Source organism: Camelina sativa, chromosome 3 (assembly GCF_000633955.1).
Source record: "Camelina sativa cultivar DH55 chromosome 3, Cs, whole genome shotgun sequence".
Taxonomy (NCBI): domain Eukaryota; kingdom Viridiplantae; phylum Streptophyta; class Magnoliopsida; order Brassicales; family Brassicaceae; genus Camelina; species Camelina sativa.
Window position 1 is genome coordinate 1,797,524 of NC_025687.1, and position 18,703 is coordinate 1,816,226.

The 18,703-nt window shown below is 36.4% G+C and overlaps 4 protein-coding genes and 1 long non-coding RNA gene across 7 annotated transcripts; 2 read left to right on the forward strand and 3 right to left on the reverse strand.

Annotated features, from left to right (window-relative positions):
* On the forward strand, positions 714 to 2,061 carry LOC104762439 (octanoyltransferase-like). 3 transcript variants are annotated; one of them, XM_010485719.2, is made up of 2 exons: positions 714 to 820; positions 1,193 to 2,061. In XM_010485719.2, exon 2 carries the CDS (start codon positions 1,196 to 1,198, stop codon positions 1,901 to 1,903), a length of 708 nt encoding a protein of 235 aa, XP_010484021.1. In that variant the 5' UTR covers positions 714 to 820; positions 1,193 to 1,195; the 3' UTR covers positions 1,904 to 2,061. The 3 variants fall into 3 exon arrangements, with proteins under 3 accessions (XP_010484021.1, XP_010484028.1, XP_010484036.1); XM_010485726.2 differs by having other exon boundaries at positions 757 to 918; XM_010485734.2 differs by having other exon boundaries at positions 757 to 873.
* On the reverse strand, positions 2,096 to 2,576 carry LOC104762457 (pumilio homolog 15-like). The gene has a single exon (XM_010485745.2). It carries the CDS (start codon positions 2,567 to 2,569, stop codon positions 2,168 to 2,170), a length of 402 nt encoding a protein of 133 aa, XP_010484047.1. The 5' UTR covers positions 2,570 to 2,576; the 3' UTR covers positions 2,096 to 2,167.
* On the reverse strand, positions 7,148 to 11,472 carry LOC104762476. Its single transcript, XM_010485769.2, has 7 exons — positions 11,425 to 11,472; positions 10,916 to 11,008; positions 10,505 to 10,639; positions 10,330 to 10,419; positions 10,091 to 10,240; positions 8,366 to 9,966; positions 7,148 to 8,200 (listed from the first exon to the last, which is right to left on the reverse strand). The coding sequence occupies exons 1-7, from the start codon at positions 11,470 to 11,472 to the stop codon at positions 7,324 to 7,326; spliced, it is 2,994 nt and encodes a 997-aa protein (XP_010484071.1). The 3' UTR covers positions 7,148 to 7,323.
* On the reverse strand, positions 16,592 to 17,592 carry LOC104762483 (glycine-rich protein 5-like). Its single transcript, XM_010485781.2, has one exon. The coding sequence runs from the start codon at positions 17,440 to 17,442 to the stop codon at positions 16,846 to 16,848; it is 597 nt and encodes a 198-aa protein (XP_010484083.1). The 5' UTR covers positions 17,443 to 17,592; the 3' UTR covers positions 16,592 to 16,845.
* Positions 18,184 to 18,616, forward strand: LOC104762490. The gene is made up of 2 exons (XR_763501.1): positions 18,184 to 18,381; positions 18,564 to 18,616. It is a non-coding gene; the product is annotated as an uncharacterized LOC104762490 (long non-coding RNA).

An 18,703-nucleotide genomic window follows, 5' to 3' on the forward strand; every position in this document is an offset into this window, starting at 1 on the left:
CCCCCCCCCCCCCTAAGTTTTGAAAGTGTCCAATTTTCCCTTTTATCGGTATTTTTTCTCTGAATTCTTCTGAGATATAAACGGTAAGAAACTATTGGGTTTGGATTATTGGGTTTTCTCTTGTTACAGTTAAATTAGAGAAACTATTGTGAGGTTTCCCTGCTGAGTGTGTGCTCTGCTTAACGGAAGTTGAATCCCATGACCATTTATTTTTCAACTGCGGTTTGGAAAGAATTTGCATCCAAAATTTGGCCATCTCCACCTACGGATCTCTTCTCTATTTCCTATTGGATTATGCAAGCTAGGACTCAGCCGCAAACCCAAGCTTCCATCATTATCAAGCTTCTCCTGCAGACTTCCTGCTACCTTATTTGGCGTGAGCGCAATGCCAGGATCTTCGCCAACAACAACTCCTCTGCAACCGTCATTCAGACTGCTCTCGACCGCACCATTAGGGATCGACTTTTATCCTTCCCTGGCTCTTGCTGCTCCCTCTCATCTTCTCTTCTTGCTTTCTATTTTGGCTGTATTAATTTCCCTTTCTAGTTCTAGTTTCCTGCTTTCAATAAGTTGAATCAACATTGTAAAGAAAAAATCAGAAAATTTGGTATAAAATTTAACCTTTTACCAAAAAAAAAAACTATTGTGAGGTATGTTACTGGCGTATTTTTGTGATACGGGCGTATTTTTGTGAAATTTGAAAACTTTAAGGGTACAAAGTGCAAAGTCGTTGAATTTTGAGGTTTTTGATTAAATCTGACATTATCTGGTGGAGAAGAAAGAAACTATTCGGTGGAGGAGAAGAATTGAAACGATATCGGTAATCTAGCTCTCTTCAAAGTCTCTCACTTTAGCGATTACTTACTTGCTCTTGTAAGTTGTAACCATGTATTCGATCGCTTTACGGGTTTTAAATCGGTTCGTAATCTGACTTTGTACTTGCTTTTTGTTGTCAATGCATGTTAAGTGTTCGTTGAAATGTCTCACAGAACCAATTCATGTCTCTGCCTTTTGTGTTTCTATCCTAGCTCCTCGGATTTGATTCTTAACTCTAGCTTTAGTTCCTTTTGGAATTATTTTTGCTGTTATAGTCATGCGTTTGAATCCCATTAGTAATATTAAGTTTGTGTTAGCTTAAGTATTTAGACCTGAAGTTGCTAATTATGGATTCTGTGTCTGTGACAATGTGCAGGGAATGAGATCCCCTAGAACGTCGGAGGTTTGGAGGCTAGGCACTGTCAACTATTTGAAATCCCTTAAAATTCAAGACAAGTTAGTTTCCGAGAGAAAAGCTCATCAAATTCCAGATACCCTTCTCTCCCTTGAGCATCCACCAACTTACACACTCGGTAAACGTAGAACCGATCACAATCTACTGATCCCTCAATCTCAACTCACTAAAATTGGAGCTGAGCTTCATTATACTCAAAGAGGAGGAGATATCACATTCCATGGCCCTCGTCAAGCCATCTTATACCCCATCATTTCTTTACGCAGCATTGGTTTTGGTGCTAGGAACTATGTGGAGACATTAGAGCGGTCAATGATCGAATTTGCTTCCATGTATGGCGTGAAAGCTCGTGCAGGAAACAAATGTGAGACTGGGGTTTGGGTTGGGGATAGAAAGATTGGTGCTATTGGGGTTAGGATATCTTCTGGAATCACTTGTCATGGTTTGGCCTTTAACATTGATCCTGATTTGAACTACTTTGAGCACATTGTGCCTTGTGGGATTGCTGATAAGGAAGTTACATCTTTGAGAAGAGAGACGGATGCTCTGCTTCCTTCGGAAGAAGTGATTCATAAGCAGTTGATTACTTGTTTGGCCAATGCGTTTTCTTATGATGATGTTGTGTGGAAGGAAGATCCCTCGGTCATTTTGGACACCAAAGATGACGAATAATCTGGTTTAATTCTCTTCTTGTCTCCCAAATGTGATATCATCTTACTGGATCAAGCAACCCTATAAATCCTAATCTAGTCAAGTTTATCTTGTTGTTATGCCTTCCAAAAATATTTTTTAAAGACAAACATTTAATTATTGATTTTCTATTTAAGATATGGTAAATAATATGATATGCATAAATTTTATTGGAGAAATGAAAACTTATTTATTGAATCTGATAACCTATACATATATCATCTTTCATAACATCATATAAAATTACTACTTCCAAGGAAAACATTTAGGCCCTTTTTTATCGAGCCTGCATGGACCATCAGGTTTTATATCCCATTTACATTGATCTTTACATATATCTTGATCTCTCTGCGCATCAAATATATCAAACTGTTTGGATTCACTGCCCCATTGAAAACTGCAAAAGAACAATGTTGATTTCCAAAAATTTGGTTGGAACTTGAACTCGTAAAATTGGTTGAAAGGCACCACGTGAGATCCTAGATCGTCTTGCTTGGATTGGCAATGGACGGTAAGAGGTGGACCGCCAATCAAGTTTGTCATCGTGACGTGCGTATCGCGCCAGAACGGTGGAATCTTGCCATGACCCGAACCAAACAAAAGAAACACGAACAAGAAAACAATATTAACTTTTTGCTGATCTCCCATTTTGATATATTTCAGATTGCTTTTTATTCAGACTGCTCTTGGAGTTGATTTTATAGTATTTTCAGTGCTTCGATCCTTGTAGTTTGTAGTAGTAACGCCAATTGACTATTGACCTATCAAAAATAAATGCCAAGGACTTCATTAAATACCATTTGACCAGCAATTGCAAATCAGTAAAATGAGCATTTAGCATGGTTCGACCCCAAAAAAACAAAAAAAAAAATTGGATCTTAATGGATTGTGGTCGTCCAAAGACATGATCAAAACAAGTACATTGCATTTTTTTTGTTCAAAATTTTATATGGTAATCCGTTCGTATCTAGCTATGTCAAGTTTCTCTTGTGAAAGTGTAATAGAGAGAAGTGCTTGTTCTGTATCTTGGAGAACAATTTTAATCCCAAGATCTGTTAGCATAAAGTCTTTTTTTAACAGTGTGTATCCACTGAACATACCTTATTCCGAGGCCGCTGTGTGGAAAGTCGTCTTTGATCTTGTTATGTCTACCCAAAAAACGCTTGTTTCTTACCCTGAGCAATCCCATTATTTCGGTTTATCTAGGTTTAATCTGATTTATGTTTCCTCGGGTAAATTTGAAGAGGTATATATACATACACCAAACAAATATTAAAAAAAAAGCAACCAAGATATCACAAGTGGGAGGCGATTTTTTTTCATTCTATAACTCCAAGAGCAGTCTGAAAAATATTGTGTCATGCATATTGTAACGCCGTTGATCAACACACACACACATATTCTCTTTATTTTACAAAGAACTTTCTATTTCTCAACTAATTAATCTTTATCTTATTTAATTCTATATTGGTTATATTGAAAATATTAATTATAATAATATAAATATACACAGCAAAAACCTGTGTTGCGCGGTTCATATTTCATTAAAAACAAAAACAAATTAAATATCATTTAGAAATACTAAACAGAATTATATATGTATATATAAGCAAAACAAATTCTCTTTATTGAAATTATGAAATTTGATCATCTATAATCACGATCATATGAAATTACTTCCAAGGAAAACATTCCTGCTCTTTACCAAGCCTGCATGCACCATCAGTTTTTTATAGTCGTTCAGTTACATAGAAAACATAAATATTGATCTCTCGAAGAATCAAATATGTCACCAAACCGTTTGAATTGTTTGTCCCACTGGAAACTGCAAAAGAACAATGTTGATTTCCCAATATTCGTTTGAAACTTAAATTGGTAATCCTGCTGAAAGGCACCGTGTAAATTGGTAAACATAAATATTGATTTTAACAATGCTGTAGAAAACAAAAAATACTTATTTTATTGAATCTGATAAGTGATATAACCTATATCTATATTTCATCTTTCATAGATGATATAAAATTACTTATTCCAAGGAAAACATGTAGGGCCTTTTTTCTCGAGCCTGCATGGACCATTAGGTTTTATATCCCATTTACATTGATCTTTACATATATCTTGATCCCTCTGAGCATCAAATATATCAAACCATTTGAATTGCTTGCCCCATTGAAAACTGCAAAAGAACAATGTTGATTTCCAAAAATTTGGTTGAAACTTGAATTGGTAATATTGGTGGAAAGGCACCACGTGAGGTCCTAGATCGTCTTGCTTGGATTTGCAATGTATGGTAAGAGGTGGACCGCCAATCGAGTTTGTCATCGTGACGTGCGTATCGCGCCAGAATGGTGGGATCTTGCCATGACCCGAACCAAATAAAAGAAACACGAACAAGAAAACAAAATAAACTTTTTGCTGATCTCCCATTTTGATATATTTCATTCAAATTCCTTTTTTCAGACTGCTATTGGAGATGGTTTTATAGTATTCCCAGCGGCTCGATCCTTGTACAGTTTAATTTGTAGTAGTAATGTCATTTGACTATTGACACAATCAAAAGAAACTGAAGGATTTCATGTATAGTATCAGTAAATACCATTTGACCTGCAAAACAGTAAAATGAGCACTTTAGTATGGTCTGACCCAACTGAAAAAAAAAATGGATCTTAATGGATCATGATCAAAACAAGTACATTGTATTGTTTTTGTTCAAAAACTTAAGTGGTAACCCGTTCGTATCTATGTCAAGTTTCTCTTGAGAAGTGTAATAGAGAGAAGTGCTTGTTCTTTCTTGGAGAACATTTTTAATCCCAAGATGATCTTGGCATGATCTGTTACAATGTGGGCCGAGATAGCTACTGAACATACCTTATTCCGACGCAGCGGTTAGAGGCTTAAAGTCTTTGATCTTGTTATGCCTACCAGAAAAACGCGTGTTTCTACTCTGAGCAATCCCATTATATATTTATTTTTGTATTTTGTATTTGGAGAGCAGTGTTGTTAAAGGCTTTCCGGTACTTCTTAAATCTTACATACTACAATTTGTATATTGAATCATTGGCACCTTAAGGTTTAATAATGACATAACAATGTAATTTTTTGGCCGATTTCTCATCTGATGTTTATAGATTGAATTAGTATGGATGCGGCTTTGTGAATTAGTATGAATTAATTCACAATAAAGAAAAATGCTTACATTCACCATCATCTGCCTCATTATAATCATCGTCATCATCATCGAAGTTTTGATTCTAAAGAAACAAACATTTAAGACACAAGCTTTGACTCTTTGAGGAACACGAACACACACCTGTTTCAGCTTAGCCAAAAGAAACAAACCAACCAATTTAAAAGCAAATTCAACTCGCTTTTTATGGAAGTGGACAAGGGAAGAAAGATCACTGTTACCCTTTTTATCAGTTTGATGTTGCTACTGTAAGAACGCCGGCGACTGTTTTTGTTTGAATCTACTTCATCCTTGAAAAAAATCTGAGTCAATAAATCATTGTCTTGGTTGGAACACACGAACACACACACACCTGTTTCACTAAAAAAAAAAAGAAGCAAACCCGTTAATTAAGATTCCCATCTAATACAAAAGCGAAACTCTTATATCAAAAGCAAAATCATCAACCTAATTATCGAATCGATTCATAGGTTTAGAAGAACACGAGAAGATACCTATGACTTGTTCATGTCTAGTAATCACGGAGTTCTACATTTGGATTCTCCACTTTAGACACCTCTATTGAAGCTATATATACAACACGAGAAGATTGCCATTGTTTGAATACGTAATCCCTGCAACAATAAGAAAATGAGATCCTTATCCATTACTAAAACAAATGCAACATGCTGACTTCAAGATTGGCAAATTAAAGAAGACAAGAAAAGAAGACGTATTGAGACAAAGATACCTATAACAAGAAGAATCAGTTTGATGATGTTACCTTTTTGGTTCTGAAACTTCTTCATTATTAAAACCCCCATAGCATATCTCCGATCTGCACAAGTTGTGCAGCACAACAATATAGACTTAGAGGACGTTTCCTTAATATATATTTTTTAAGTCTGAATTATAACAACCACAAACAAAATATGAGACTATACTGGAAAATGTTTTTTTCATACTCTTATTTCGAAAGCATAACAGAACAAAATAAAGAAAAGCAGAGGAGACTGAGATGACTTACAGTGAAGAGAATTTTACCATCATTAGGGTCCACGACTCATCATCTAGAGCAGCACAAGCAGGAAAAAAATTCTCAGTCTCAAATATGGATGGGGGAATTGAAGCGAATGTATTAAATGATTGTGAGTAACGAGTCTGACTTGCCTGACTTGTTCGAAAACATCAATGGGGTCTTTGCGTCGAAGATTGAGCTTCTTTTCTCTCCCAAGAGATGTATGTAGTTCCTTACAAGTCAGAAATGGAACTAGCATGAAGCTTATCACTGAAAAAGAAAGACAATCAATAATGTAAATACACACAAGTATTAGACAATAAGGTAATAAATCTTCTTCATCCTACAAACCCATATAGCATACCTGCAAGAAGAGACGAAGAAACAAAAACAGAGCGAAGTAAAGAGTGGAGGCAATTTATTTATAGATAAATATTATTATTATGACGGTCACGATTTCCTTTTCTTTTTCTCACTTACCCTATTTTCCTTTTTCCAACTTTCTTCTTATTGGACTGGGCTGAGAGTATTATTAATGACAAAATTTAGCCAAACAACATTGGACAAATCCTTCATTGTATGGGCTGAGTAAGCCTTAATGGACTGGGCTTACTACTCCCATCATTATTTATATATATACTTTTAAACGTTGTCGTTTCTTTCTTTTCCCTTTTTCTGTCTTCAAAATTCCAGTTCGTCCCCTATCGGAGCTCGCCGTCATCGCCTGACTGTAAATCGCTGCCTCCAAATACAGCTTTTGAACTAAACAACATCTCTTAGTAGTATTCAATGTTTACACAGAACCTACTTATATTATATATGAGGAGGGTTTCGGCACCTTAGGGTTTTGATAATGTCATAACAATTAAATTTTTTGGCCGATTTCTCATCTGATGTTTATAGCTTGAATTAGTAGTATGCATGCAGCTTTTTTTTTCAGATTGCTCTTGCCTCTTGGTATTTGACTATTTTCCAATGGCTCGAAACATTTTCCTTACATAGTTTATAGTAATTATTGCCAATACCAAAACAAACAAGCAAATCAGTAGTAAATGAGCATTTAGTGAGACTAGATTCGGATCTTAATCGATTGTGTGAAATTAGTCGTCCAATGACCCGCCCGGGTACTATTTCAACTTTTTTTTTATCTTGTTAAGTAATTTTCTGTTTCCATCAAGTCTTTCTAACAGTGTGGGATAGCCACTCAACATACCTTAGCTACTCCGAAGCCGCTGTGAGGCTTAACAAATGAGAGACCAAATCTTCAAGACACGAAAACTGATTCAATAAACTCTTCTGAAACCCTTCATTCCCATGTTCATCTGACCTCAACTCGCTTACACCCTCGTTGATCCTCTTCACTCCATTCTGCAATAGCTCCACTCCCCTGCAAATTCCTTCTGGAAGTTTCCTTTTCTTGTTCGGTCGTTTCTCTACTTCTAGTGACCTCTGGCTTCTTCCTTCTACAAACTTATGCACTGTTGCCTTAACCTCGTTGCCTTCTTTCAAAAGTAACTCGACTTCCTTCTCCGAAGGTGTGACTGAGAGAAGCGCTTGTTCTTTCTCCAAAAACATTTTCAATTCCGACATGAACCGCTCTGTTTTTGCTTCTTTTCCAGAAGGTATATCGAAGGCTAGAGCTGCATCTTCAGGTACGAATCTCCATAGCTGATTACAGCTCGTACGTGCACAGAAGTATCCAAACGCAGTAACCGCGTTATGAACCAAAGCCCAGTGGCGTTTTCTGAGAAGCATATGGTATAGTTCCCAAACCGCGCGGCTCTTTGGACAGGTTTCGGTTTCAGACATCTCGTATTTGCTAAGTCCTGACAAGAAGAGAGCAAGGTTTGGCTTGGATTTATGCAGATGACGACTATCAGCTTCTGATATGAAAAGCTTTTGAAGCTCTGTTATAACATTATCCATTTCTTGGCAAGTGTATAGCTGCTCGTTTCTTGAGATGATTGACAGCGTTTCACTGAGAATCTCACTGTAATGATCCTTCCTCGTTTCATCTTTGGAGTTTCTGTACTTTTGAATGACAGCAACGATAAAGTTCAGAGTTTTGGCATCAATCTCTGATATGCCCATGTTTCTACACAGAAGAAAAACAACAACAACAACAACAACAAAATAAGGGTATGTCGTTAGATATTTACCCTGAAAGCTCACACAGTTTAGTTACTAAATATCTGGTTTTGCTGTCTCGTGCGACAAGATACCCAGAGAAGTATCAAGAATGGATATCATAGTAACTTACAGTATCTGAAGGCAAGCAGAGAGTGCGAAAACTGGAGCTCCTAGCACAGTGTATTTGGAATAACGTGATGGTTTCTCATTGAAGTTCTTGATAAAGTGGATGAAATCTGCAAATATCTGTCTTTTCAAGTCGTTTTTGATTCTGTCTGGCAGAAACTTCAGCGGAAACCCGTCTAATAACAATGCTAGATACACATCTGGTGTAGAGTCAGATCTGCCCTCGGCAGAAACGTTCGTGTAGACTTGAGCTGTTAATGATTTTGGGCTGTGGGTAAGAAGAAAGCAGATGGACTTTGTAGTTCTTCTGAGAACGGAATCTGGACAAAGCGGTGTTTCCGATGATGACATTGACATCATGAAACTACAAATTTTATCGATCATAGCGGCCGCCAAATCATTGGTGGCATGACGAAACCAGAAGCACCAGAGTTCCATCACTATCTGCCAACACAAGAAGTGAGGATGTAAGAGGTTCTGGAGTAGGAATGTTTCAAGCTGTTCCCAGGCAGGAGTTGAAGACAGTATAATCATAAGGGTTTTGAGAGACAGGAGCAGAGCTGAAAACATGGATTCCCAGATTATTTTCTTCCCAGAACCATCTGAGATTGGAAGCTGAGAAGAAAGGACTGAAGAGTAAACCTCTTTTTCTGTTAATATGTCGAGAAGCCAGTACAGCTTTCTGGTGACAGCAAGTTTTGCATCTTCCTCAAGCTCGGAAGAATACCTCAAGACGGACTGGAACAGTACAACCCGGGCCAGGAGCAAACCTCTGACATTTGTCGTGGATTCAACAGATAAAGACAAGATATCTACCAATGATGTTTTTGTCTGAGAATCATGGCTCTGTTTCTTACAAACTTGGTTTGAGAAATCTTGTTCATCTATGAACAACAAATCAAGAAGTGTGATCCTGAATTCTTGTGTTATTTCAGCTGTGTTCAATAGTGCACTTAGAAGATCTACTGTCGTTTTCTCTAGAAGATCAGTCATTACTTCACTAGCCGTTTTGCCATGGGATTGTTGGCTCAGTGAAAATTTGAAAGCAGAGATCATCAAGGTGCAGAGTGATATTTCCTTGAACACCATAGACGCTTGGCTTGGAAACAGCGCCACAACTTTAACAGCATTGATAAGATAAAATTTCACAGGAAGAAAGACCCTTCTGGCTTCTGTTGCAGATATGTTATCCTTCACCGAGCAAGACCAAGCCTGAGCAGCAAATCTCAGAGACTCCTTGATCAGTGATATTAGCTTTAATATGATCTCTCCTACATCTACCCGAGATAACACTGTCTGTTTGTCTATCTGAAGCAATGTAATCACACCCTTCCATGATGTATTAAGAATGGTCACAAGATTACCACCATCTTTTGCAGCAAGCATACCTAATTCACTCAGAGATTTAACTCCCAGCATAATTATGCTTTCCAAATTACACACCTTGTTATCTTCCCCCATCCTTGCCTGTCCCACATTTCCATGAGTCTTGATTTCATTTGCGTCCTGATCCACAGCTGGAGAGTACTCTTTGCACAGACGAACAATAGAGTCAATTACTACTTGTGCAGCCTTAAGAATCTCCGAGGAAAAGGATTCAACTTTCTGTTTCAGAAGAAAGGTGAAAGCTATTAAACGATGACAACAATGCATAATACTAATCTCAGTCTACGATAGGAGTATGATGCAGTACTAGTAGCTACTAGTGAAAGATGATTTTCAGAGATACCTTGGCATTCAATATCACCTCCTTTATCAAATTCAGCTGCTTTGAAACAAACTTATGAACTGTAATAGCTGAGGCCTCGTCACTCAAGAAACATGTTTTTCCAATAGCAGTAAAACATGAGGCAGAAAAGCGAAGATAATCCAAAAGAAGCTGCAACACAATGATTGCAAAATTCAGTTTCCCAGAACCCACTTAGCTGTGACAGACTTTTCCTGACAGGAACATCAAGCATCACTAACCTGAAAGAAAATGTTGGAATGCTCTTCCTCTTGAGACTCCTCCATCGACATTACAGACATATTTAAATGTTTTGCACACCATTGGCTTACCTAGAGGAAGTAGAGTGAGAAAAGATAAATACAACAACACTCGAAAGGCTGAGGTTCAGCAATAAGCAGAAAAAAGACATTGTACCTTAATACCAAAAGCAAGAAAGTAGTGTGAGCAATCAGGCCGATGCAAAGCAAGGTATTTTGAAGTCACAGGCAGAATTGCCTTGTTCAGCAAACATTGGCTAACGTCAAGACAAGTGAAGTCTTCCCAGAGTGTCTATACAGCTGTCAAGGAATGAATACTTGAAACATGCCATAACAGACCACTTAAAGCATGTATATAACTATCAGAACCCTAGTGAAACATGCAAATAAACATCTCAAACATAAAGCAGAGATATAACTTCATCTCTAAAATGCTCACTTCATCATATTGAAACCAACAATCAGACGCACAGAGATTGAATATCCACATCTCAGTTATAAACATAGTTTAACAAAAAGGAAGGGGAAACATCCAAAAAAAAAAAAAAAGGTATGTGAGTGAGGATACTGTTAAGGTCTCCACAAAAGAGGGGAAATCAGAATCCTCTTGTATATCTAACTGACTGAGCCGTGTGAGTAGTTGAACACGATTCTCAATAAGCTGTTGCACAAACAACCAACAAAGAAAAAAGTGAAGCTCGTTAGCTATACAAAAACCAATATAAACAACACATATATAGCAAGTCTCCTACAGCTCGAATCCATTCTGAATAAGTTAAGCAAATCCTAAAGTTCTTCTTACACCTCAGAAGAAATACACATTAAGCCGCTAAAAGAAACTTCAGTCCAGACCAATAAAATTGAAGAGGAGTTGGTACGGAGAAACTTAATCGGACGACAAATTAGTGAGAAACATCGTGAAACCCAAATCAAGCAGAAGAAAATTTCACGATTGATCAAAGAGGATCCATCCGTTCGAAGCTTATCCAGAAACAATCAGGATAGGGTTCTTATAGAGATATAGAGAGAAACCTAGAAAAAATCAAATCAAAGGTGGAAAAACAAAGAGAAGCTTACATCAGAAGATTTGATCTCTTCGAGTATCTTCACCGCATTGTTCTCCATCGCTCTCTCTCTCTCTCTCACTCTCTACTGGGAAAAATTGTTTTGGCGGTGTGAGAATCGTCCGATCTGAGCTTCTTCCCGCTATTTCTCTCCGCCTAAACTTAATTTGCTTTCGCTTTCCTTTTTTCCGATTAATTAAACAAAAATATATATTTTTTAATTAAAAAAAAAAGTTGGAGGAATATGAAAGATATTTTAAGGCCCGTTGATATCTAATTGGGCTTTTATAATAAGCTTAATTCACACTCGGTGGTTTTTCTATTAGGTCCACACGATTCAAATTGAAACCCAAATTACATACACCCCGTGCTACGCACGGACATACAATATTACTTACATTGATCCATAGTTGATATAATAAATATAGAGTACAAAAAATAGTTAAAATGTTCTTTAATTATGCCTTGATCTTCATGTATTTCTTCAAATTCTTAAGAAGATCTAATAGCAAACTTAGTCACGATCTCCAATGTAACACAGTAACATGTGAAGGCGTACGTGTTTTTTTTTTTGTTTTTTGTTTTTCTAAAAGGTTAATATCATATAATGAAAGTTTTGGTTGTTACATTAAAGGACCTAAACGAGTGAACTTTGCCAAAAAAAGAGGAAAAAACAAAGATACACTTTGAAAAGCTTTGAGATTCGCTGAGCTTAAATCCAGAAGGCCATCAGATTTCGGAAATTTTTTCTCTTGCTCCTTGCTGAGATGGAGTTGATAATTTCACGCTTAATCTGTTTGAAGAGATTTCGTGGCGGGATGAGCTGATTGTTGTGGATGAGATTGTTCCTCTATCTCCAAACATTATAAAATAACGCTTGCAGTATAAGTAACCGTAAGGTAGATGGAGATGAACGCTTACTTGATTTTGCCCAGAGCAGCAGAGCAGACCAGTCTATGAAGGAAGTGTTCCTCAACCTGATTCATTGTAGTATTAATTCCCAGATGACTTTGGTGTACGGGCAATGCAAAAAAAGATGATCTTTAATTTCAGCTGTCGTTAAGCAGAGAGGACAATCAACTGAAACTTGTATACCCCAGGAGGCCAGACGAGCTAGAGTTGGTAACCTGTCAAGATTTGCCATCCAAAAATTGAAAGCGTGCTTAGGAGTTGAGCCTTTAAACCAGACGAGTTTAGCCCAATCATTTTCAGGCTCTCTAGGTCGTAAGACCTCCCAGGTTTTACTAGAGGAGTAGCTTCCCACCTGCTTGTCGTCAATTAACCAAACGTAAGAGTCCTCAGCCACAGAAGAGGTAGGAATCTCTAACGTTGAAAGGTGGATATGAAGACTAAGAGCCTGGTCTAATCTTGGGTGCGCAATACACCAACTGCCTTGATTACAAGCGTCGCTTACTCTTGAGTTCCGAGCAATCCTCAATAGCCTCGGTCCTTCCTCTCCCAAATAGTTTAGTAAAGGGCCCATTGGAGTCCAGTTGTCATGCCAAAACCAGGCTTTCATACCATTCCCCACATTATATCCAATGAACTTACGAGCCAGATCTCTAAGCTTTAGCAGGTTGCCCCATAGCCAAGAGTCGGTACTTTTGCTTTTTAAGTCCCAAAAGCTGCAAGGCGTACGTGTTTGAAAATATATATTGTTTTCTTTTCTATTTTTTGAGTTTTGCTTATGTGACTACAATTTTTTTCTAGTTATGTGATTTAACATAATTATACAAATGCCAAAAAGAAAAGAAAAAAAAAAGCTTGAGAGGGTTGTAATAAATTGCATTGCATATTTGCATGAGATGTAAATTTAAGTTTGAGACAGCGAAAAAGACGACGATGGCATGAAATGGGACTACAAGTGTTTGACATGCAAATCGTATTTGTCCCTCTCATCCCAAAGCAATTATTACGTCATTTATTAATGCTTACATTGTATGGATTCTTGCTGTCTTCCCCCACAACTATTCTAGAGTCTTTTTCTTATATATTTTTGAAACAAAATACTAAAAATAAATCCTTTTTTCAAAATAAATTTACAAACTAAGAAACCCCCTGCTTGCTAAATAGCGTATGATCATTCATTATCCTTCAGAATTTATTCGGTCTTTAAGATATATATAAATTCAAAGTATGAATTAAGACATTTCAAACGTATACGTACGTATCTATGCATGTAGATCGTTCAATGCATTATTGACTGTGATCATTATCTATATAAGGTTTTGTAATTTAATTAGTTCACTACAAGAAAACATGCAGTTTGAGACTACAGTTTATGACTCTTTTTTTGGTCACAAATAATTGTAACGTTTTTGGGACGAATTTATAACTAATAGAAGACTACATAAACAATGGTTGCAAAACAGTCCCAAAATTACTACAAACAGTTGTAGTCTCCAAATCGTCTCATATTTGTGACTATTATAAGACTATTATAAGACTATATCATTGTAATCCTAAAATAATCGTAAATTGTGACGAATTAGAGACGCTTTTTATGGTCGGGAGTTTCAGTCACAAAAGTAGTCCCAAATTTGCTACTTATTTGTGACTTTAGGTATTTTCTTTATATCAATTTTTTACTCATTAATTTAAGAAATATTTTTTATAATTCTACGAGTGATTGCCGAATCATATATTTTTTCTTTTCCTTTTTGGAGGCTTTAATTTTTTTTTGTTTGTCTCACAAAATAGTGTCGCAAAACGGTCACATTTTGAGACTATTTTGTTAATTATTTGTGACTATTTTGTGATTACTTTGCTACTAACACCTGAGATTGTGACGAATTTGCTTCTTTTTACTAACTTCTAATAATTGTTTATGTATATTCAACAATAAAGAATTATAAAATTTGTGAATGTATTTATTTCTACATTGGTATGAATCACTCTAGACAATGAATCATCATTATATCAAAAAGAAATATAATTTCAAATGTTTAGGAAAAAATATTTGCAACTTACATAACATGTATAAGTATTACATGTGATTTCTATATCTTGTTTGTGATTGTTTTGTAATTTCTAACTTTACTTACTATATCAAGTTTTTACTTATTACACTCATAGATAGTAGTTATAATTCTTAATATGAGTGCTTGTAAAATCATTTGCAAAATTTTGTGGCCCTTAAACTTAAAATTTGATATGTATAAGTTTGTGATTCATAGAATAAGGTCACAAAACAGTTACACTTTGCGACTATTGTACTAATACGGTCACATATTTGCGACTAGTTTGCCACCACTTTGCTACTAACACATGAGATTGTGACGAATTTGCTACTTTTTACCAAGGCCTAACGAATTTATTTATATATTCAACAATAAAGAATTGTAAAATATGTTAAGTTATTTGTTTCTACATAGATATGAACTATTTTAGACACTCAATCATTCTAATACCCAAAACACTTTAATTTCCAATGTTTAGAAAATATATTTGCAACTTACATATATAACATGTATAAGTGTTACATGTGATTTTTATGTAATATTTGTGATTTTTATGTAATTTCTAATTACATTGAGAATTCTAATCTGAGTTGTAAAATCATTTGTAAATCTTTGTGGCCCTTCAACTTAAAATTTTATATGTATAATAAGTTTGGACTATAAGTGCTTTTGAATGCTTGTTACCAATTTTTGCTAGTCATTTTTTATTTTAATCATAATTATAAAACTCGAATAATGTAACTCTTATATATATATATATATATATATATATATATAAAAAACAGAAATCCATCACTTTAAAAAAAACCAAAATGTTTTCTTTATAAATCTAATTGAAATCTAATAGATCAAAATTTAAATCTAAATCAATTCTAATACTTTATAAATCCATACCCCCAATATCTAAATTATAACATAAAATGAAATCAAATTACCAAAATTTATCAAAGAAAAAAGGGGAAAATTTCTCATTGGCTATTCTTAAATGGCAAAGATTGTCATTAGTTTATTATCCACCATTGATGAAGTCAATCCAACGGACAGAAATCATCTTCTTTTCTCCTTCCCTTCTACTCATCGTGTCTTTCCCTTTCTTTCTAAAGAAAATCAATTTTTGTTTTCTCTCTTTTCCTCATCTTCTCTCTTTGTCGCCTTCTCCTCTGAAGATACCAAAGGAGCAGAGTTAAACGTGGTTTCTATACCGGCCGTCGGATCTAATACAGCAACCGCGTCAGTGTAGACGGTGGAAACAAGTTTGTCTCTTTTTCTCTCTCCGTTCTTAATCTGTTTCTGAACCCATCGTTGCTGAGAATAGATCTGGAGAAATTCTATGTGTTTTAATTATTTATTTGATTTGTACTTTAGGTCTCAACCACAGATCTGAAGAATCAGTGTCAACAACGACTTCAGAGGTGTTGAATCTGAAGACCCTATTGTCAACGACGACGTCAGAGGTGGTGGATCTGAAGATCCCAGTGTCAACGATGTCGGAGATGATGGTGGTTGCTCGCACCGTTTACCACCACCACTACATTTCGAATCTTCTGCCAGTTCACCATCAATACATCTCGATTTCTGCACAGTCGCATCTCTGGCACTCCGGTCGCCGCCACCGTTTTGTTCTCCGTCGCTGTAATAATACATCTCCGGCAGTTGCCAATCTATAGATATAGTTATATAGATATATTGTATATATATAATGAATTTACGAAAGAAATAAAAACTACTTTTAATTTCATTTTCTTGTATAAATTTTTATATTTTTTTTTTACTTTTTTTTATGTAGTTTGTCGCAAAAGGGTCAGGAATATATGACTACATATTGATCTTAATGTAGTCGCAAATTTAAGACATAAAATGAGGTCACATAGTGGTCAGTATTTTGTGACTATATCGGGACCAATAAATTTTGCGACCAAATTTTAACGACTATTCAAAACAGTCACAAAATAGTCATATATAGTGCATTTGCGACCATTTTAGGACGATTTTTGGAGTCCCAAACAGCTTGTTTTCTTGTAGTGGTTTTAAAATGTATATACGCTTTTTATGTATAAATATAGAAGCAAGTTTGTACTCCTTCCGTTTTTATATCAGTGATGTTTAGTTTGTACTCCTTCCGTATTTATATTCTTAATGTAAATATTGTTTTCACTTTAAAACAAAATCGATGGAACCCTTAACTATTTTGGTTCTAAACTCTTTTTGAACATGCGAAAATAGGAAAGGAGAGAACATCATAAACCAAAACGATTAACACAAGAGAGTTACACCTTACATAACGTACGTAAGACCCGACATCGAAGCAAACATTACAAAATCAAAACCGAAACGAGAGAATAGATCACATGTCACACTAATGATCACCTAATTATAAAAACAACAACAATAACATCCGACCTAAATAATTATTCCTTAACCAAACCATAATCAACAAATGCTCTCTCTCTACTAATTGCTTTATATCTTCTTCATCAGGGATGTGGATCAAGTATACCACCGACCACTCCGTGTCCACCTCCAATACCACCACCAACACCGATACCACCTGCCTTGCCGATACCACCACCTCCAACTCCACCTAGACCGCCTAAACCACCAATACCACCTGCTTTACCAATACCACCGCCAACACCGCCTAAACCACCTCCTGCTCCACCAAGACCGCCAACGCCGCCTCCTACACCACCTAGGCCGCCTACACCGCCTCCTACTCCGCCTAACCCGCCGCCTATACCGTGAAATCCACCGATTCCAGCTGCACCGCCTATCCCACCATATTTACCGATCCCACCTAGACCACCGATAAGTGGCATCCCTAGACCTCCCACGCCGGCAACACCACCAACACCGGCGAATCCACCGACTCCAGCGACTCCTCCGATGCATTTTTTGTCGCCGAGGCTCTTTGGTGGTAACTGATCAGCTGCTTTTGCATGCATGGGCATTGTTGCTGTATCGTCATGTGTCGACGTCGTGCCCTCATCAGACACTCCCGGCACATGACGAGCACGTGCATAGATGAACGACATAGCGAGCAGGACACAAACGACTGATAAAACTCTCGACATCTCTCTCTCTCTCTCTCCTCTCTTTTTTCTCTAGATTCTATGGAACGTCTTGTATGTTGTTGAGGTTTCTAATGAGTTTCTTAGGGTTTATATAGCAAAATGTAAGGTTGGTGACAGTTGAAAGTCATAAATTTGGCTATGAACCCAATTTATAACATTTTTTTCCTTAGTAAAGGCTGTCTGATGATACAACTATGCCATGGACAATTGATTGGTCTAGTTTAAATATTGATTCATTTTTCTTTTTCCGTAAACTTGTAATTGGCTAGTGACTTCATGTACTACAGCAAGCGAGTCATTTTATTCTGAACTAAAACTTAGTTAGGTTATCATAATTTTTTCTTGTTTAATTAGCCAATTGAATTATACGAAAATATATTAATCTTTTAAGGAATTTGACGTTTCAAATATTAATTTCATTATTTTTTTGTTTATATATATATAACTACAATTGACATACTTTAGACAATAGACAAGAATCCATTACAAGCGAAAAAACGAAGATCGAGTCTATAGCCGAACAAAGGGGGGTTTGAGAAAATTAGTTTTGTTAAAGAAAAACCACAAAGAACCCTATAAATGCTCATAACCGGACAACTCTGACACTTTCATTAACAATCAGCTGGTAAAACAAAATAAAATATAAAATCGGACGATCATAATTGAGACCGCGATGGAAGGGACACTTATATATAAATAAAGCTTTTAATTAGAGTTTGCATCTTAGGATTTTAACCAAAAAGTTATAACCTGTGATCAACTTTAAGTACTATACGCTCGAACGTTCAACAAGCTCATACCTGTCTTCTACGCTTTGCTTCCACACAGGTTATAATGCATGCATCAAGACTGGGCGAACTTCTGATCTCTAGTGGTAAAACGGCAAGGAGTTTTCCACTGCGTAGGGCATTCGTTTCAGCGTCACCAAGGCCCTTACAGGTGAGAGACAACGGAGACCTGTCCTCAAGCACAGCGTTTTTTTTTCTTCTTTGTAAACCATGAACCCTCTAAAATGATGCGTTGTTGGAGAGGAGATGCAACAAACAAAAAAATCCACCGTCTTAGGTCTAATGTATTTCTGTATCGAATAATACATTTTGTGATTATGGTAAATGAAAAAGGGAAAAGAAGAGGCAGAGCAATGCCAAAAGGTGAAAGAAGCAGCAGAGGCAGTGAAAGAAGGAGCAAAGCAAGTGAAGGAAACCACTGAGTACATCCAAGATGTCGCTTCCACTACGGCTGGCCGTGTAATTAACAAAAC